This window comes from Podarcis erhardii (assembly GCF_964252035.2).
Source record: "Podarcis erhardii genome assembly, chromosome: 12".
Lineage (NCBI taxonomy): Eukaryota > Metazoa > Chordata > Lepidosauria > Squamata > Lacertidae > Podarcis > Podarcis erhardii.
The window spans coordinates 27,374,978-27,397,065 of NC_138513.1; the positions used below are offsets into that span (position 1 = coordinate 27,374,978).

General features: G+C 38.0%; 1 protein-coding gene across 1 annotated transcript in view; it reads left to right on the forward strand.

The window, feature by feature from the left end:
- AHR (aryl hydrocarbon receptor) overlaps positions 1–22,088 on the forward strand; it is a 48,119-nt gene that overhangs the window by 11,878 nt on the left and 14,153 nt on the right. The window contains exons 2-7 of the mRNA XM_081834695.1: positions 1,111–1,298; positions 17,471–17,580; positions 19,359–19,448; positions 20,492–20,615; positions 20,970–21,100; positions 21,806–22,008. Of these exons, the coding sequence (XP_081690821.1) occupies positions 1,111–1,298; positions 17,471–17,580; positions 19,359–19,448; positions 20,492–20,615; positions 20,970–21,100; positions 21,806–22,008 (846 nt within the window). The remainder of the gene's footprint in view (positions 1–1,110; positions 1,299–17,470; positions 17,581–19,358; positions 19,449–20,491; positions 20,616–20,969; positions 21,101–21,805; positions 22,009–22,088) is intronic.

Here is a 22,088-nt window from a genome sequence, read left to right on the forward strand (position 1 = left end):
TGTGCTACTTATTGACCTTGTCAGCTCACCTTTACAAACAAAATGGAGATTTTTGAGCGTAGATGATAGCATAGAGACCCAAATAAGAAACAGAATGGTGCTGTTGGGCAGCAAGGGAGCTGGCATGTGAAGTAAATAGATCTAACATGTAAGAAAAAGCTAATAAAATTTTAAAGGTGAAAAATTGTATGTTTACAATTAGCAAATTTTAGCATTTTTAAAGAAAAAGGGTTGCTGAACAAGCAGGGTGGAACAGTCACTAAGAAGGAAACAGTGTGATCCTTCTATTCATTTAAATCATAAAAGTATTGTTCCTTTTTTGGAATAAAAAGGAAATCCTGAAAGATTGTAAGACAGGATGTGGATTGATCTTTAAATAATCTAGGACTCACATACCTGATCCTTCTCTATGGTATTACCCACTTGACAGAAGATCCTGATAACTGAGGTTTGCTTGGCTCAGACTTTTATTGAGTTAGATATGTTAAAACATGTTTACTTCAGGGGCAGTCCTAAAATAGTGTCTGATCTAGAACTCATTAGGTAGGTTAACTGGACTTTCTGCATTGAATACATAAAATCTATGTATGGTTACATAATGTGCTCGACATTCAACAAAGCAAGTTCTTAACTAACTGGGAACAATTCAGACTACTGGTCCTGTGACCCAATTCACACATGAACCTTGCTGTGTGGGCGGCTCTTTAAAATGCAGCTATGTACAGACTGCCCTATTTCATAAGCTGTTTGTGTAAGTGACTTTCAGTGTAATTCTGCAGATTTCAACCTTGCAATTTCAAATGACCACAGAGCAGTATATATAAAATACTTGGAAGTTGTTAAATCCCCAAACCTTGGGGGAGTGGGTCAGAATAACATTTTCTAGCTCCCCAGTCCTTTTTCACAGCTTCCATTTGAATGGAGAGAATTTCTTTAAAAGGAAGAATGTGCTGGGGATGCATCACCTGAATGGAAGTGACAGAACTATTCAGGAAATGTGTGAATTAAAATATTGTGCGAGCCCCAATAAAAGCTTTATTAATGAGAATGTATTTAAATGTATAGTTATTTTAAAATGTGACTTTATACTATGTTCTGTTACTATGGCAGAGTGAAACCTTCACCTCCTGAAGGAGCCAAGTCTAATCCATCGAAGAGGCATAGAGATCGATTGAATGCAGAGTTGGATCGCCTGGCTAGTCTCCTGCCATTCCCTCAGGATGTTATTGCCAAGCTGGATAAACTGTCTGTGCTTAGGCTCAGCGTTAGCTACCTAAGAGCCAAAAGTTTCTTTGATGGTAAGAAATTTGAGTTTATTTTCACAACTGACTATGAAATGTGTGTACTGTAACTTTAGTCTTATGCTGCTGCTGCTTTTTTTTTTTAAAAAAAAAAACCAACCTAAACTAAAGTACTGAAGGACCAAGTATGCTGGTAAGAATAATAAAAAAAGAGTTGCACTCCTTTTGAAAGACCTATTCTTAACTAAAAATGTAAAATAGTCTTAATCAGCCTGCAGAATTTTCCTCACCCCACATTTTTTCCTCATGCAAATATTTTCTGAAGCATGATGTGGAAAAAACCAGCCCTAATCTGACTACAAGGAGCTATTGCTTGAACATGGAAGTCTGTTGATCATAATTTCACTGTTACTGAATGTGACCTGTGGAGCATTGTCAAATACTGCATATTTGGCTGTTCATTATACATGTTCATATTAACAAAGAAGTGAGCTATCTCTCTACTCCCAGGAAGAAGAAATGGGCTGGCTGCTATTAATCCAACCATCATATGGTTGGTAGTGCTTTCTGTTAGCTTTGTGTAGTTTAGCAGCTATGACCATTGCTGGTTAGGAATAGTCTGGCTATGTGCTTCATGGACTGGTCACTTTTTGATTGGATTGCTGTAACTTGTTGCATTTGGGGCTAGCCCTGAAGGGAACTGGAAAACTGCATATAATGCAGAATTCAGCCACTATAATTTTAACAAATGGGGATCCATGAGATCAAATTCCAAGGGAGTCGGACTGGCTGTCTAGTTCCTTCTAGACTCAAGGAAATATGCAAGTTATAACACTCAAAACCTAAACTGATTAGTACCCATTAGAGGACTCATGTTAACCTCTAGAATGTAAAAGTGTTTCAGCGGCCAAACTCTGTTATAGTTATGCTGATGGGCCAATGCAAGGGTATCTGGGACCAAAGTGGATATTTTTCTCCCTTACAATTTCTCTGTGCTTTACAGTGCTCCATTAAATACACTTAAGTTAGTCATATGATAGCATAATGGCTCTTGTGTTCACCACATTGCATGGTAATTAAAGAATTGAACAGTTTAGGGATTGCTGCTTTGTGAAACACTTTGTGAAATATGTGAAACAGTGTTTGGGCTGCCTTGGCTTTAAAATATAGGGTGAGGGATTTTTGATATTGGAGCATTACCCCTGCAGTCTTACAAATCTTCTCCAGAGGATCTCCAACCCTAAAGGATCTCCTTCCCTGCTCTTTCAAATCATGATGTTGCCCAAGTGTGGGTGGGGCTATAAGGGAAAGGAGAGGAAGGGAAGTCCTGGTGCCTGTTCTGTTAGCTGACAGACACAAGTGGATATTTGCCTTTGTGCAAGTTCTCCAATCTTAGGTAGTTAATTAACTAATAGCTGATAGTATACCATAATCATATTAGGGCAAAATTACAGAAAGTTAGAAATGTCATTTAACAGATAAACTTTTAAATCAGTTACTTCTCCCCCAGTCAGCAGTTGTCATCACAAGCAAGGGTCTGGAACCTAAGCTGGGAGAAAAACAATTGGTGGGCAAGAGTTGCAGGAGGAAAGAGAACAGAAATCCAGTGCCCTGCATTACAAATTGCCAGACAAGGAAGCAGTGGCTGGGCTTTGAAAACACCAGGAATGTACAGATCCACCCATAGCACCCAAAGGATATAGCACTTTGGGGACTTTAATCTATTAACAGGCACTAAGCAACTAGTAGAAAAATCCTAAACTTTTCACTGTAAACCAGAACCTGATTGTTTTCCCCTGGGGTGGCGGACATCCTCTATTTCTGGAGACATTGATCTATTAAATTATTACTTCCCTTAATTTCTCACGCACCATGCGCAGAAGTCTCTACATGTTGTTTGCATGCCTGCAGTATAAAGTCTGCTGTACTTAAACAAGCAAACTGCTTTAGAAATGCTTATCATTTGACTTCCCACACTTTGGATATCAGAACAAAGCCATGTCTGTGTTGTGCACTTCTGGCTTCTCGTCTTTCTTCTGCGCCCATCCCCACCCCATGCAGCTGTAATGCCAACTGCTTCCAGTATGTCCTGCTTCTTTAGACTACAGTGTAGTGGCAGCTTTTTTCAGAGGCAACCCGTGAGGTTAAGAAAGTGTGCACTGGCAGCCATGTACTTGCTTCCTTTGTTTGTTCTCCTCCCCTGCTCTTGCTAATCATGATGTTGCCTAAGAGAGTAAACATAGAAGAACAAGTGAAAGGAAGAGAAGTTTGTCAAAAGGATCAGGTTCTTCTAGATACAGCACCAAGTAAAAGCACTTGTTTCTTAACATATCTGCTAAATGTAGAAATGCATATTGTGATGTGGAGTTGCATCTCCTAGGCTCATGTTAACAGTTAACTGATGTGAAGGGAAATGCTAAATGAATAACAGGATACAAATGAGGGGTGTGTGAATTCCTGAGGAAAGTAAAATATAAACGTGCAATCATATAATCGCATTTGAAAGGAAACCCAAGAATTTGCTATAACAATAGTCTCCCTCTCCAAAAGAAACACTTGCATTTTTCTGTGTTTAAATAATCCATTTTGGAAATCGATTAGTTAGACATAACCAAAGAATTAGTCTAATGGTCTTATTAAAAATGTGTAAACTCTGAAGGTATCTATTTTATATTCGGCTCACATGTGGCTTGGAATATGTCACCTACTTACTGTTCATGTAAGATGTACAGTTTAAGCAGTTGTTTTTCAGGACTGAAACATTCACAATCATTGAGTCACCACTGAGGAACAGTTAAATTAAGCAGATTTGCATAAATGTCTACATTGCAGATTATTTATATTTTGTGGGGCAGAACTTCTTTTTAGTATATACATGTTAATTTTTCCTAAAATTTAGGTTTTTTTAAACCTCCAGTATACAGTATAAAGATTTAACATTCTTGTGTTGCAAGAGTGTGATTGCAAACTGGAGCTTGTGGCTTTACCTTAGCTTAATATGTTATCTGAACTATGGCATTTAGTTATGAATAAAGTCCTACTTATACATTTCTCACATGTAGGGCATTGCTGGGTTTAATCCGGAGCAGGGGCATGCTTTTAGCTCTGCCCCTTTCATTGTAAAGAACCCCAATGAGCAATTGGTTGCTTGTGCATTGGCTGAACACAACACAGAGTTGTTGGAAGAAGGTGATACATCATCAGGGGTGGAGCTAAAAGCATTCTCTGGATTCAACACAATTGCCTTTACAAGTGTTAAGAATGCTGAAAAATTCCAATTCAATTTGACATTTAAAATAAGACATTTGTCTTGCATTTCTTTTGGTTAGATCCAAAGGCTACATTCTGGTCAATGTTTCAAAATTTTCTCCAGGGCATGTGATGAATGCAAGCAAAATTTTAGGAGGGATTATCATGCTTTTCAGTAAATGAACTGTTGAGTTAAATCATGCTTTATTTTAAAGGGTTGTGCTGCGCTTTTGGAAAATAGGCTGTATTTAAGGATACTAGGTAATCGGATATGTACTTTCTGTGAGTATGTGCTGACATTTTGTGGGAGTTCTTTTTACCTGTGCTTAGCTTTTAACTTCATGTTTAATTATCTCAGATTTCCTAAAGCTAGGGCTAGGCACATAAAACTTGTTAAAAATAGATGTTAAACCTGTCCTGTCGTGTTAGTTCAGTTGATATGTAAAATCAGTGCTAAAGATGGGGAAAAACATCATTCTTCAGTAGTCTTTGTATTGACTACTCCAAAATGAATAGCATTTCTCTGTCAGCTTTTAGATTTTTATTAGCAATTAGTTCTTCTTAAAATGATGAGCAGCCAAAAGCCTGAATTCTAGGTTTAAAGATTTTGTAAACCATTAAATGAGAGCTAGAAATCACATATTGTGTTTTAATACAAAACTGAAACTGAAAATTACAAAACAATTTATTGTAAGCTTTTAAAACTTCAAATGGCTTGTTCTCCCAAGAGAGAACTGTTTATTTGCTTTTTTGTCTATATGACATCAACATAGCTTGTAAGACAATTCAAAAAGCCACAGTACCTATTCATACAAAAAACCCATCTAAAAATCTGAATAATATTATCTCTGTAATCTTATGCTTGTGTACTTTGAAGTGAGTGGCCTTGAGTTCAGTGGTGCTTCCTCTCAGATTTGGTATAGGATTGTAGTCTTAAGTATACAAGTAGAGACTGAGCAGCCTTCATTTTAAAATCTAGAGACCAATAAAGAAAATTTTAGTTTTCCTTTTCCTAAAATGCTGCTATTCTGAAAATGTGACGAATCTTTAAGATGTCACAGCACTCTGATTGTTTTTGCTGCAAACACAGGAGGTAACAAGACTACCCATACTGAAATAATTTCTTAATGTCTCAGGGCTGTACATGTTTGGTAACTGTGCTTTCAACCTATACTTTGGGCAATGTATTTTCCCTTTATGATCACTGCTTCAAATGTGTGCTATATTTTTATATAGCATGGAACTCTAGTATTGCAGTGTCTTTCCAGGGGGTCTTGGTTTCAAACAGTGTGTGCTTTTAGATGGCCTTGAGCAATTCAGTCTCTCAGTCTGTTCCCAACTAGAAAAGAATTCTCCTAAAGACTGAAAGAATATATTTGCGCACTTTCTGGTAACACAGGGCTGAGGTGACACCTTTGTGTTCTTTCCAATACACTGAGAAAGCAGTTCCTAGAAATAACAGGGAGGGGATGTCATGTGCTCACTGAGGCTGCAGTTTTTCAGTTCCCTGTTTACTCAAGTGTCCAGTACAATAATTGCAAGCTTGGGATTTTCACTAGCAAAGAGTTAATGAATGCATGTTGTCCAGTTCCTTTGTAGTTAGCAGGTTGAATTCTTCCCTCCAAGAAGATAGCAGGTCAGTGGCTGTAGACTTCATATGTGGTTATTGTTATGTGGCTAAGTGCCTTTATATATTTGAGGGATCTGTTCACACTTTTCCACTGGTGCATGAGTCTTGGGCTTACTTTATTCCCATCCATCCCCTTTTATGGTGAGGAGGAGGAGAATGGAGGCATTCGCTCCTTTTAAATTATCCATAGTTCCCAGTTATGCCCAAATTCAGACAGCTGTAGTTTCAGAATAAGCCATATTTTGAAACCAAGACTTGATGCCATCTGGCCTCGCATCAAGACTTGCTTAAGGAAGGGAGATAGTTGGGCTTCAAATTGCAAAAACACAGCATCAAAATGTCTTTTTTCAAACTTAACACAGCCTTGATATGTGGTATGCTAACAAGAATGGCCCAAACTTGCATTTATACAAGCTCACTCACCTGCATGCAATTTTTTGTCACCTATGGCTTCCGTATGAGTGCTTAAATCCAAGGCTGCTGTAACATTTAATGAGCTTAATCTGTGTTTGTATTGCTCAAAAGTACATGGGACATGAGTTTAAAGGGCTAGTCTGTAGCCAATATGTCTCTGCCAAATTCTAATACAAATGAAAACATAGTTTTAGTAATTGCTGCAAGAAACATTATTTTACTGATATTCCAAATACTCTGCCTTAGTTTAAGACACCACACATCCATCAGGTAGACATTCTTTGATAAATATGAAAGACTTGTAAGGAATTTGAGTTTAATGATACTGTTAGTACACCCTTTATGTAGCTTAAGTGAGAATTCAAGGCAAAGCATATTTTTAAGATCAGATTCTTCTGCATGACTCAGCAACTACACTTTGTTTCTCACAGAAATTCCTGTTTTCTTGTTTTGATTTCATCCAAATTCCGATAAGGAAGTAAGGCTTTCTTACATAACGGAGCTTTGTAGATGTTTGCAGTTAAAGCCATTTATAACATAATATGTTTCCCCTATATAAACAAATGCTCCATTTTTGCAAAAACAAACACTGCTTTGTGAATTCTCTCATGAAGCACAAGCTGAAGAACAGTTGCTTGGTAAATAATCTTAGATGTTAAAGTAGGCATATACTGGCAGTCATTCATTCAAATAAGTCATTCAGCCACCAAAGGTGATTTGTTTGGATATGAAACAGGGTTACCCAAAAATAAGACTGTGCATTCCTCATGCTTGGACTCCCTAAGTATGCAGAACTTTATGTGTTCATATATAAAATGAGAATCCTAGAAAGCTCAAAACAAATGGCCAGACACAAATACCTGAATGTATTGTGTATAACCTGGATTTTTCATAAAATTATACAAGATATATTATATGTTAAGGTATTGTTATTCAGACAATTACAAATTTACGTTTAAATGTTTCAAATTCATTTATTTTTTGCAAGTGGTGCTACAATCTGCTGAAATATAAGGAACCTAGCATCTTTTACTTTCTGCCAGTTTTTATATTTTAAAGTACTGTATAAACTGTATGTTTAATAAAAATTATAACATAAAATAAAAAGAATTCCAGTGACAGGACTTGTCCATGGTTCACACCAAGTCCTGAATGTTTGGGCCAAAGTTATTCTAACCCAGTGCACACTTGCTGAAGAGAGTAGTAGCCAAGATCATCTTATGCCACAGTTAGTGAAGAATAAAACTCATTGACATCAATCACTTAGGATTTCATAATGACCTTGTGGCTGCCTGAGGATTAGAGGCTACTAGCTGGTGGAAATTCTCTTGAACAAAAGAACAGTAATGTTTCCTGAGTCTCTAGCGTCTGATAGAAATGCCTTAAACAATTATGTTCTAAATCAGAGAGAGACAATAGGAGAATCAACAACATTCATAATGATGTACACTTACTTACTGAATTTTACATGCTAATTTAAGATTTGCATCTCTAGTGAGAGCACTGTGGTGTATATTTCCCGCTTTTATGCAAATCTCAAGTTCTGTAAGCATCTGGAATGAATAAAATGCATAATTATGAAACAGATCAGTCTTTGCCACTGTGAATGTTATTTCTTCTGGCAAATTGTAAGGATCCTACTGTGTGCAACTTTTGTTTAACCTCATCTTAAAGGGGTGAGATGTGCAACGCTGCAGACTTGTAGGTTCAAATTGATTTCCTTTCCAAAAATTAATAAAAGGTCTCATGTTGCATTTTGATGAAAATTTTAATCAATCTGAAAGACTCATAATATATACATACTTTGTAATCTAATGAGGTAAGTGTTGGTTATCTAAAGTACCTAAAGCTCTAAGGCTTTTTGCCAAGTAACTATTTTTTTCTGAGCTAGAAATTCACATGGATGTTCTCTATTGCATTGAACTTCACGGCTGTTTTTCTTCTTCATTTTAGCATGTTGTATGAATTTGTCCTAATTCTCAAAATTCGTAATGTCATTTTGGCACAACAAAAATTGAGCACGCTTGGACGGTAGTACATTACAAAAATGCACATATGTTATACTAGAAAAGAGACAGCTTCCTATATGACTTGCCAAAAATATGTAGGAAAAAGACAGAATGGAAAGGTTTTTATTTTTGAGCTTTTTAACGAGATGGGTAGAGTTTTATTTGCAATGCAAGTCAAATAAATCTAAGTATAATTGCTGATTTCTTACTGTCTTAAGGATAAGGGCCAAGCAGTGCTGACTTCTGCCTAATGTATGTGAAGACTATGTTAATCCCCCCCCCCATTTGTATGCTTTTCTAATTATGCTGTAGAGAAAGGTTAATTTTCGTTTGAGTTAAAGTACTGCAAAAGTTGCCATCAGAGGAAACTTCACACATTGAAATGCAACATGTTTTTTCTGAAGATCCTGTTTAGATCTGGACATAATCGTGGGTGAAACTTTTTACATTTACAGATGGTGTTAAATAGTGAATATTTTTTAGTAGCCAGAGCCCATTTCCTGAACAGTTATAATTTTGTGGTAGATTCTGAAGGCAATTTTAAAACCTTTGATCTGCTTGCATGTATGGAAATGGTACCACTTAGTGTGTGGTTACATTTCTAGAACAGAATTTCCAAAGCGGATAGATCTAGAAATTAAAGCCTTTAGTCACCAATATGAAGTTCTGCAAAGACTCCAGTCCATAGCTTAAGAGTCCATGATGACTTATTTCATCTTTGGAAACAACTCAGCATACTCATATCTACACTGAGCCATTATTTCTCAAATCTAATTAGTAAAATATCCAGATCCTGGTGACTAAAGTGTGGAAAAGCAAGCCAAGTTCTCCAACAGTCTTCCTTATTTGTAGTCTGTTTTCTCTTGAACACCTTAATGGTAGGCACTGAATATCAAGTCTCTTCCTGTCTGCAGATCCTGGATTGTTCTTCTTCATCTGTTGCTAAGGTAAAGGTAAAGGGACCCCTGACCATTAGGTCCACTCGTGACCGACTCTGGGGTTGCGGCGCTTATCTCGCTTTACTGGCCGAGGGAGCCGGCGTACAGCTTCCTGGTCATGTGGCCAGCATGACTAAGCCGCTTCTGGCGAACCAAAGCAGCGCACGGAAATGCCATTTACCTTCCCGCCAGAGTGGTACCTATTTATCTACTTGCACTTTGACGTGCTTTTGAACTGCTAGGTTGGCAGGAGCAGGCACCGAGCAAAGGGAGCTCACCCCGTCACAGGGATTCGAACTGCCGTCCTTCTGATCGGCAAGTCCTAGGCTCTGTGGTTAAAGCCAGTCATCACAATATCTGCTCAGATACTGTGTCCACCTAATTAGGAAGAGAGTAGCGAGCATTAGTCCTCCTTCAGGTCCCCTCACCATGTGTGAACAACCAAACCTGAGATGCCATAGGTATTTGGGCCCTTTGGGCAATCAGTCCTGTTTTCCTTGCATGTGTGTGGAGGGTGCCTGTGTGACAGAGAGACATGGAGAATTCATGGTGCAGCAACTGCCTCATTCAAAGTCTTGCCGGCTACCTGTGGCCACAGTAGGATGTGAGGATGATCTCTCCCCCACCCCATCCCATTTGGAAGAGAATTGCATTGTTTGGGGGCATGTGGTGAGAATACGGGGGCCTACACCCTCTCTTGGCAGGTTTAGTGAGAAATGTGACTTCCTGGTTTTTTAAAAAATGTCAGCTTCCTGCATCTTTTCCCTGCACCTATCCATTAAGTAAGTAGTGAGATTGATTTTCTTTGTATGCCAGTTCATGATTTAAACGGTTTTTACTTCTTCAAGCTTTCAGGGACACTGCAGTTGTGCTGTAAGATAATATAACTTTCCTGTCATGCTGGGGGTGAGGCTTGAGAAACAGCGACCTTCTTAACAGTGACAAAGCCTTTCCCCCTCACATGCAACTATGGATTAATAATTTATTGTCTTGCACTAAAGGAACACCTGCTAACTTGGACTACGCTATATAATTATAGCTTTTCGAAAGGCATCTGCATCCACACAAAAATGCTCAAAAGTGTCTGTTTAACCAATGCCCTGGAAACTAGTTTTTCCTTTCCAAACAGAAGCTATTACAAATTAAAACATTTGTACAGAATATCTGATGCACTGCACCGTAGGTGCAATCAAAAATTAAAAGATCTCCTTTTTCCTTTTTTGAAATAAAATGATGGACTAGAGCCTTTTCTTGTATATTAAGTGCTGAATGTTTTCTGTTATCTGTTAAATGACATTTAATCTGTCATTGGAAATGCCCCTAAAAACAGATAATATTTTGGATACTGTTGTGAGCATACGTCTTATAAAGATCTTTATGAGGATTTGCTTTATTTAGGAGACTTGAAATTTGGAAGTTGCTATAATTTGCAAATGAATCATTGTTTTGCATTGTGTGAAACCTTTTCTAAGTGCCTTGTTTCCCCAAAGCCTGCTATAGTCAAGATGTTTCTCTTGTGGTGGTATTAAATGGGGGAGGGGTCCAGAATTAACTCTAGCTGTTTTCCCAAAGCATCTTTTGTATGGTGTGGCTGCCCTTCAGCCTGCCCTTCAGGTTGCCAGTTGCTAAGGTTATGAGCTTTCTTGATGAGTCTCATATAGTCTCATTCATATTGTTGGTGGATTATTAAATATTTAGATGGTGAGTCTTAAACTCTGTTCCCAGGTGCTTTCTCAGCCAGTATATCCGCCGCCTATTTTAAACTGAGTATATATTTGAACAATCTTATATCTTCTGTAGTTGGGGGGGGGGTTCTTAATTTGAAGCTGGTTGAATTATTTTGTTTAGAAAATTGAAGTATTTCAAGACAGAATTTGTATTTTAATTTTTTTTTAATCTTTTGAAATTCTAACCATTTTTTGAAGTTGAAATGATTAGATTTAAAGAGCCACAAAAAATACTACTCTGTCTGGATGAGGTGTGCAGGCATTGCCTGCTTGTCGCGTCTTGTTAAATACCTTCTTGGTGTGGAATATATACACTGTGTTCACCCTTAACTGCTTTCAAAAACTATTCCTTGAAGAGCAGCAAGTAGAAAACTGTGACCTTTCCCATTCTTCCTATTGTTTCTTCAGCCTTGTGTGTGTCCCCCCCCCCACTCTTCCATAAAACAAAAATTATTGTTGTTTCATTAGCTAAGGAAAAGAGCAGATTTTCAGATTAGTCTGGAAGCCAGGCCTTATGAGAAATGGTTGAGAGAACTGGGTATGTTTAGCCTGGGAAAGAGGAGATTGAGAGGCGATATGATAGCCATCTTTAAATATCTAAAGGGTTGTCACATGGAGGATAGAACAAGTTTGTTTTCTCCTGCTCCAGAGACTAGAACCTGAATCGGGGGGTCAAGTTACAAGAAAGAAGATTCTGAATAAACAAGAATAACTTTCTCACAATAAGAGCTGTTTGACTCCCAGAAAAGGTGATGGACTCTCCTTCCATGGAGGTTTTTCAGCAGAGGTTGGATGGCCACCTGTCATGTATGATCAAGTTGTGATTCCTGCATTGCAGGGGGCTGGACTAGATGACCCTTGGGACTCTTTCCAACACTACAATTCTGTGCTTATATGATATATGTGTTTTCACTGAAAGTATAATTTTGAAGCTCTTCTGTATCATGGCATGTAGTGGTTCTGACATTTCAGTGTTGTTTTGTCAGCTACCTAATCTGAAAGAGAAGTCAGTCTCCTGAAATTAACATAAGCTGGTAAACAACCATCAACAACTTAATATTTGGTATTCTAAAATGTCCCCCCTTTTTACTTAACTTATGGAAGTTCATTGCAAATTGATTATCTTCATTGGCATTATTTGGAACAGCCATGTTATTATTGTAGTTTATTTTTTAAAATATAAAAGAAGACATCTATTACTACAATTGAGAATAAGTTTCACTGAACACTGTGGGATTCACTTCTAATAATAATAATTTATTATTTATATGGCACTTGGCTGCTTCCAACAAATTATAAAGCCAAAGTAAAACATAAAACATTAAAAACTTCCCTATACAGAGCTGCCTTCAGATATCTTCTAAGCGTCAGATAGTTTAGAAGTTGTTTATTTCCTTGGCCTCTGATGGGAGGGTGTTCCACAGGGCAGGCGTGACTACTGAGAAGGCCCTCTGCCTGGTTTCCTGCAGCTTCACTTCTCACATTGAGAGAACTGCAGAAGACCCTTGGAACTGGACCTCTGTGTCTGGGCTGAACGATGGGTGTCGAGACGCTCCTTTAGATATACAGGGCCGAATTTGTTTAGGGCTTTAAAGGTCAGCACCAACAATTTGAATTGTGCTTGGAAACGTACTGGGAGCCAATGTGAATCTTTTTGGATTGGTGTTATATGGTCACAGTGGCTGCTCCCATCCTGGCAGCAGCTTCTAAGAAAACTGTAGCACAATTAAGGGCTATAGTTCAGTGGTAGAACATTAAGTAAGATCAGTGTTGTTTTGGCCTCTGTGTATAACCCAACCAGCCAAACCCACTCAACGAATCATGAATGGTGGTCCTTCAAGAGTTTGATAAACATTCTGTTGTTGCTGCCTGAGCACTGCAATAAGCAGAGTGGTGTAAAGCACAGTTTGCCCCAATATATGGTTGGTGGACTGCCTTCAGCATTGTGGAATCATAAGTTGTGCAGTACTAGTTGTTATAGTGAGCAGGGTTCCACACAGTTAAAGGACCAGCCAGTTTCTGATGTTCACATACTAGGTATGGAGGTCTGGTGGGGGATACGTACATACATAAACAATTGTGTACCATATGCAGTTTTGTATCAGTATTTGGAGATGAACGTATGGTGAATGCCATCTGACAATGGGCAAGTTGCAAAAATGAAGTTGTGGAAACTGTAGCAGCCACAAATATCAATGACAGGTTTTACCCTAAGGTCTTCATCTAGATTCTCAGCAACGGAAAGAAGTGATCATACGATGGGCCATAGTTCAGTAGTAGAACATCTGCTTTGCATGTAGAATGACCCAGGTCCAATCCCCAGTATTTCCAAGTAGGGAAAAACAGGAGACCTGCTACCAGACAGTGTAGAGAAGACTGAGGCTCTGTGTAAGACAGTTCCTGTCTTCCTTAATGTCAGGCACTAGGCAACATTTCTCATCCTTGGTTTTTTTGTTCTATCCTAAAGCAACATGCTTGTAAGTGGCACCTCTGAAGTACAGTATGTTTGACTGGGATGGCCATTGGTCTTCGTATTGTGAACAATATTTCTACAGCTTTTGATGTATCTAATCTTCATCTGTTCTCTGTTCTTTCAGCCAGTGCTTCTTTGTGCTTAATCTTGTTACTGTTCTTAAGCTTATCTCCATCAAAAGAAGTCAGCTTCAGAATGGCAAATAATATAAGCAAGGTTTAGTTTCAGCCACCAACGTGAAATATTCTATGCCAGTGTTTCCCAGAACTTCTCTTTCATTTTCTAGGACCACATTCCACCCCCCTTAGCCCAAATACTTTCTTTGTAAAGGAGAAAGATGAGGTGTAAAGAAATATAAAATAATAATAAAACACACCATTGCATTATAAATGCTAAATAAGCACCCTATATTAGAATTCTCTAAAGCTGCATACTATATACAGTTTTTTGTAATTTTCAATATGAACTTTAACTTTTTTACTTCCTCCATAAGTTTTCTGGAGTTGCATCATTCAGTCACAGTATAATACAAGTACTTTAGTTTTCTTTAATACAGACTAAGATTAAATCTTTTTCTTTCAGTCTTCAAAGCTAGAAGCTACAAAAGGACCTAGGTATGCACTCAGGTTCCCTTAACACTGAAAGCATGTCACATTGCTTTTCAAATTTCCCTGAGATTAAAAATCAAAGTTTGAAAAGGTATCCCACAGATGATAAAAACCATCACCTGCATGCCCAAGAGGTTTGATAAGAATCAAGTGACAAGATCTCCTGAAACCTTCAAGTATATGTGCAGATGAGACCTTACGAAGGTGGCAAAATAGAGAAACACATGCACACTGACCACTGACACAGACTACAGTGAAGAGGAATAATTATTTGTTTTCATTTGCTTTGTGTTTACATTAAGTCCATCCTCCATTACCATACCAAGTTAATGTATGACTAGGGAATGATGGATGATTTGAGACTACAGTATGATTGGGAAATAGAGAAGCTTGTGCTGGTAGCCTTAGCCTCAGTGATAATCAAACAGATACTTTAAATGTGCAAAAGTTATTTTGCTTGGGGTCAGTGAAGATCACTGGTGTTCTTAAACTTTTATCAGGTACCATTTCTCAGCCTACTTAGATATCCTGCCTCCTGTATCTGCCTCTCTCGACCATGCATATTTGTATGCAGAGAAACAGATTTGAATTTAAAGTGGCACAAAATGTCATTCACAGAATGTCTAAACAATTTATGCCTGTTGAGGGCACATCTTTTTCCTGTGATAGAATGCTTTAAGAAAATTGCTCTTGAAAAATTCAGTGCAACTCTGTTCAGTAGATTATAATATGCCTTTGTTTGCAGTAGACTGCTATTGTTTCTTACTAACAGTGGTGGTATTCTATTAGTAGAATTTAGTAAGCCTGTAAGCTATCTAAAATATTTGTGCTTGAACTGGCAGATTGGATTTAATGCGCTTGAGTTTTAATTTTTGAGAAAACCAGGCTATGTGCAGAAAATTCTTGGCCTTTTTCAATCCACTAGTGGGAGTGTGAAGTGGGCTTATGATTTTTTATGTATTTTAATTATAATTGGGTTTAAAGCCAAATATTTATCTGTAAAGCCAAGGGTGAGACCCAGAAAAACCTTTGAGTGGTTGAAGGGCAAGAGTGGTATCTCCAATTTCTGCTTGTTTCCCCCATGAGAATGGGTTTTGTGGGCTCATACAGCTTCAGTGGGAAGGAGGAGGTGGGGAAGTCCTGCTGCAGAAGCAGAACTCTGTTCACAGTTCTCTGAAACCTGCCCATGTCATTCAGTGATACAGATATTCCAAGGAGATATGTGATAATTTTTATTTTATCCCAGCCATCAGTTTGCATGAAACTCAAGTGAACGTTGTACGATGAGGCTATGATTTTTTTCTGTAAGTTGCATCTTGTAAATTTGCTTCTTTGTGAGTTGAGAAATAAACCAAATATTTGAACTCCAGCGTTGGAACACAAAATGACTTCATGTATCAACATCAAGGAATGTGGTGCATTTGGAGACTGTTTGATTAGGGAGAGCAGGTTGTCTGATTTCTCATTTTAGTTTGGGGAGAGAGAGGGTGCTTCATTCAAAAAACTGTGTGTCCAGCAGCATATCACCGGTGACATGCTTCTTCTCACTTTCAAATATGTTTCATCTAATGGAAGTGAGAGAAGGGCAATGGCCTGCTCATAGAGGGGCATCCACTTCATTCACAATATCTGGCTTTATTTTAGGACTGCATAGTAGGAAGCAAAGCTAGGGAAGCTGCATTCCCAGACCTGGCATTTTGGTCTCTAGGAAGCCAGAGCCGGAGACTCAGACTACACACTAAGTGGAGTCCCATGACTTCGAAACTTTGCATAGTGTATTGTTTGGGGCCTTCCTCAAGGAAGCTGATATGTCTTCTTTTCTTTTCTTTCTGATCTTCCTCCCCACCCCACCCCTCCATGTCACCTTCCTTCTGTGGAGCTTGGCTTGAAGAATAGATTTATTGTTCTGCAAACCTGCATTTGAGGCTTCATTCTGGGCGGAGAACAAGAGAACACACTGCACCAAAACAACATGACCTAGTGACAAAAACTAGAGAACTGACCCTTCTGTATAAAAAAAGCATGTGCTTAAACGAAGACTGGAGCTGCCTACGGAATTCTTTTTAAGATGGTCTTAATTTATGTATTGCCAAAAATGAAAATAGGAGTCAAATAAAAATCAAATATACATAATTCTTGAAAATTGTAGCTTCCTAGGCAGGAAAAATCAGGTCACAGAGCAGAAAACCACAATACTAGTTCCAGGCAGCTAGAATGTGTGCGTGGTGTGTGTTTCTAACAGCAACTTCATGTGTTTCATGGCAGTTTGCCCTCAAAATGCAGTGAACATATTGGTAGCATGCATGCTTCCTTGTCTCCACACCCCCAGTCCCAGCCGTTCAGTGAAATTCTGCTATGTAGTCACAGCTTCTTGAGCTTTTGATCAATATTCTCCAATCAGTGTTCTTACTAGCTTCACTCTTCCTTTCATTTATAACTTAATTATTGCCAAAGCGGTTTCGTATATCTTCAAAATTATGAAACCCTAAAATGAAAAACAGTTCACTTCATTTTCCCTGTTAAATATAAAATTAATAATGCAAAATGTTGAACTAGCTTCTTCATATAATTGCAGAGTTTTTTATTTTATATATATATATATATATATATATATATATATATATATATATGCAGGTTTTGGTGTCCTCGGGTGTCTTCCCGTGTAAAGGTTGCGGTGTCTTGGGAAGACACCCGAGGACACCAAAACCTGCATTCCTGTACCCGTGAAAATCTACGAAAGCATATATATATATATATATATATATATATATATATATGAATGAGACATGCTGTGTTATCCTGTTTTAAAAGGCAAAACTACATGAGAATTTGTAGCAGTAAGAATTGGAGCAAATACAAGAATCAATTCCTTTGTGAGAAAGCTTAATCCTATAAATGTTGCAGCATTAGAATTAAACTTACTCTGTTATTTTTGTAGTTTTCCCTCTTAAATAACAACAACAACAATCTTTATTACGGTCCAGAGACCAACAAAACATTACAAATCAATACAGAGTTCATACAGCCTACCTTCAGGTTAATCAAGCACTTTGTTTGCTCTTAAATAAGCATTTCCAGAATATGTAGTTTTGGAAACAGTACTTTTTTGGTATTTCGTGTTAATCCACTCAAGTGATAATTTGTTCACAGAAATGTTACATTTTTATTTCTTTTTCTGCAGTTGCACTAAAATCATCCAGTTCTGCAAAGTCTGACAGAAATGGCATTCAAGAAAGCAGCAGAACTATAAAACCTAGAGAGACCATGCTGGAAGGAGAACTTTTACTACAGGTACTTGTGGTTATGTTGAAAGAATTTCTGTGGGAAATAATATTGGAACATGGGTTTAATTTGCTTCATTCATCAATAGAAGCATAAGCAAAAACTTTGCATCTATTCCACTTACCACTTCAGGCTTTTCTTTAATCTTTTTCTAAGATCTAGAACATAATGCCTTACTATGTATAATGGGTTGAGCCAGAAAATCATTGTTTACTAGCTAAGCCTTGTAAGTCAGCCTACAAAAGTTACTAGGCTACTAAAAAAAAAATGCACTAGTCAGATAATGGCCTGTATTTCAGTTTTGGCTACAGAACAGGGAGAACCTTCTTCATGGAAATACAGGCTAATAAAATTATTGGCTTTAACTGGCAAAGGAGGGATGGAATGGCCCACCCCTCTTCCACCAGTCTAGTGCATTTATGTCCTGGTCACAGTGGAAAAGACTTTCTTTCCTCAACCTTTAGCACAAATACTAAACTGACAGGCTAGGAGAAATTTGTCCATCTTCTGCCAGCCCACTCACTGGCCTGTACGGATTTCCTTGTCACCTATGACAACCAAGCAAGTTGTTAAATACACACTATGTTGCTCATTTTACTTATTTGCATAATTTAATTTCCTAGCTTCTTTAAAACACTGTCCAGAATGGATGTTAGTATTTCGGGCTTAAATCCAACTAGTAAGTTGGGATCTGAATTACAGGTTTTTAGGTCCTCAGCTTTGGACCGCATATGTATTTTCAAAATCCCATAATTAAAGCATTAAGCATATAACATCATGGGTGTATCTTAATCTGTAAATGTGTGCAGAATCCTTTGATGCTTTATAGTAACACTACCTGAAAGTGCCCAGTGTTGCCTGGGAATCTAAGAAACTAAAACAGATTGAGATTTTTAAATGAATAGTATAAGTTGTTAGTTTTGAGGGCTGTACTCAGCCCCCACCGCCTGACACAGAGCCCTGATCTGACCTGGGGAACACCTGACCAGATTTGGTCCTGAATCCATTTTAGGGTGGGGCTAATGTTTAATTAGCAGGCCAGGGGAAGGAAGGACTGCATCTCCTTTCCGCCTTCTCCTGAATGCACTGCAGAGATCAGGAGAGTTGTCTCCTGCTGGTTGTTGCTTTGACAATGCATTCCGTGCAAGAAATAAACTAATGAAGCAGACCCAGTAGCTAGCAGGGCTACAGCCTTGGTGCATGATTCCTTTAGTGTTGCTGGCAGCTGGCACCCAAACGTAGACAAAAACCGACTCCTTTTTCATGGGACAGTCGTGACAAATTGGGTGACGGTATCTAGAGCTGCCCAAACCCAGGCAAAACAGCCAGCCAGATGGGTCTAATCCTCTTCCCAAGAGACATAGTAGATGTTAGATTAGATGATGGACCACATTTTCCCAGATGCAATTTCTAAGGTAACATTCCTATGAAATGATCATCGAACATTAACATTATTACACAAGTGTCTTCGATTTAACTTTGGATTTAATTTTCACATCATAAAACCCTTGGACATTAGTATTGCATGCCTAATGTACTAGCAATCTCACTCTTGGGGGTTATTGTAGATTTTATGTAAATGCTTTGAAAATCGAAAACTTAGTCTTTAACATGGTTTTCTGCTGCTGATTTGCTGTTTGGTATTGGCCAGAATAATAAGTGTGGCTATATTAACTTTTTTCCTGTGCTTCTTGTAATATATATTAAATTACATTTTTAAATCCTCTTTTTCAACATGCAGTATCAATGTATTTTTCAAATTAAACTTGTTGCTGTTCTATCTTCAGGCATTAAACGGCTTTGTGCTGGTGGTCACGTCAGATGCACTCATATTTTATGTTTCTTCTACAATCCAGGATTACTTGGGTTTTCAGCAGGTAAGCACTTTTTCCTCTTTCAAAAAGGAGTACTTTCAAAGTTTCAGGTCTACTTCGTGTATCGAAAGGCAAATTTATTTGTCATGGTGGCTTCTAGAGGAATCCCAGAAATGGTACCTCCCTGGGTAGCAATGGTAGATGCAAGCTGTAGAGAAACCTCTTATAAAGAAACTATGGCCTATTTTAAAAACTACCTCTGTTTCAAACTTCCAGCCTTCTGTCTCATATAATTTAACTGCTCCATGAAGACACTGGGGGAGATTATATGGAGAGTTGGGCTCTGTCACTTGTTGCTATCAGTAGCTCTCTTGAGGTTTCCATGTGAATGTATGTAGGTAGCACAAGGGTGTTTTGCACCAGCCCTCCACCTTCTCACTTTCAGTGCAAAGGCCTCAAGAACAATTCCAAGCACATGTGTGAAACACAGGAAGGTCAGAAGGAGAGGGGTCACCAAGTGTTGCACAAAATATGAAAATAAGTAAATAATTTGTGTAGCTCCTGTGAAAGGATTAAGAACTCCAAACAATCATCAGCACCCTCAAAAAATAATGTTCTTACTATGAGATTTAAAGTTGATTTTAAGTCCACAGCATAAATGTGACTTTGATTAGTAGACTAGTCCCTTTAAAAAAAAAAAAAAGGTAATATATTTTATTATCTTGATTCTGAATTAAGCACTACCTAACTTATATCCAGTTGTTGGAACTTTGGCTGGCACTGCATCAGTTGAATGTATACTCTAGTTAGATTTGAAATAAGCAGACCAGTTTCAACCCTGTTCAAGATACGCTTATATGCTTAGCACCTTTTGAATGTATTGCAAGGATATTGTGGTCTTTGTTTTGCTCCCAATTGTACAAATAGTTTTAATAAACAATTACGAAGGATTTAAAAAACTGGTTTTTGCTGGATTAATTCTATAGGAGTCCATTAACTGTAATGGACTGTCTTACTTAAAATGTGATGAACTGTAATCTTTGTAGCAATAAAGCACAGCAATATTACTTAGCATTTTCTTTGCTATCATTGTCTCTTGAATACAGTCTGATATTATACACCAGAGTGTATTTGAACTAATTCACACGGAAGACAGACCAGAATTCCAGCGCCAGCTTCACTGGGCTCTGAACCCCGTACATTCTACAGATTCTGGACAGATAATGCAAGGTTAGTATCTGGTAGTAGCACTAGCAAATAATTTGTGTCTGTCTTTACGAGACATATCTATGAAGAAATGTTTATGTTTATAGGTATTGGGGAGAAAACTTCACACTGCATTCTCTCCTACTACCTGCAAAGGTGCTTATCTGTAACGGGGACTGATACTAATGGGACATGCATCACACATCTAGAGGTTTTCCAAATGGCAGATATTTATAAAGTGTGTTATGCCTTAGCGATACCTCCCACTGTCATTCTTGTTTAGAATAGTATTTGAAACCTTGGTTACAAAGGGAGTTGCCATTATCATATGAACAAATGTTTGTCTAAAAGGAAGTCTTAAATGATCTTTTCATATAGGTGATAATGGCTTTTCACAGTCAGCAACATATTATAACCCAGAGCAGCTACCTCCAGAGAATTCCTCTTTTATGGAACGAAACTTCATCTGTAGATTACGCTGTCTCTTGGATAATTCATCTGGGTTCTTGGTGAGTACAGAGTTGCATTAATGTCTGGTTCACACCTAACAGGATACTATGATTTCAGATTTTTCACTCGATTTTTAAAAGAAACAAAAAGCTATCATAGCTATTCCACTTCTGAATCCTGTATGCGTGAGTAGGACTATATTGACCTTGAATCGGAGCTAGCAAGTGCATAGCCTTAAGCCAGGCATAGACAAACTTCGCCCTCCAGCTGTTTTGGGACTACAAATCCCATCATCCCTAGCTAATAGTACCAGTGAAGTCAGTTTGTGTTCCTGCGCATGCGCAAGTGCCGAAACCCGAAAGTAACCCGTTCCGGTACTTCCAGGTTTGGCGCGGTCCACAACCCGAAAACGCGCAACCCACCTCATTCGTATCCCGAGGTATGACTGTACTTTCAAAAGAATTGTTTAAACAATATAAAAAAGTAATCTGCATATTTGCATAAAAGTAACTACTTGTGAAATAACAGTAAAGGGATTCACTCTCAATAGTGCATGATGCAATGGCTGTTCAGCAGATCTCTTAATTTAAGATTCACTATCCTTTCACATGATTGGTCGTCCCATAGTAAAATTGGGTAAACTTGCTCTTTTGGATGATGTTTAAAATATACAGTGGCATAGCTTATCACAGCTATATCTAACAAAAATGAAATTGTATCTAAAAATGTGGCATGAGGTTATAACCCGTTTTCTTCTTTTAAAGGCCATGAATTTTCAAGGGAGACTAAAGTTTCTCCACGGACAGAACAAGAAAGGAAAGGATGGCGCTTCTATATCCCCCCAATTGGCTTTGTTTGCAGTGGCTACTCCACTTCAGCCTCCATCCATTCTTGAAATACGTACCAAAAACTTCATCTTCAGAACTAAGCATAAGCTAGACTTCACACCTATAGGATGTGATGCAAAGTAAGTGCAAGGTTATCTGAGAATAATTATACACTATAGCTGAAATTCAGAAGTACAGGTTAAAGTTGTAATATATAAGT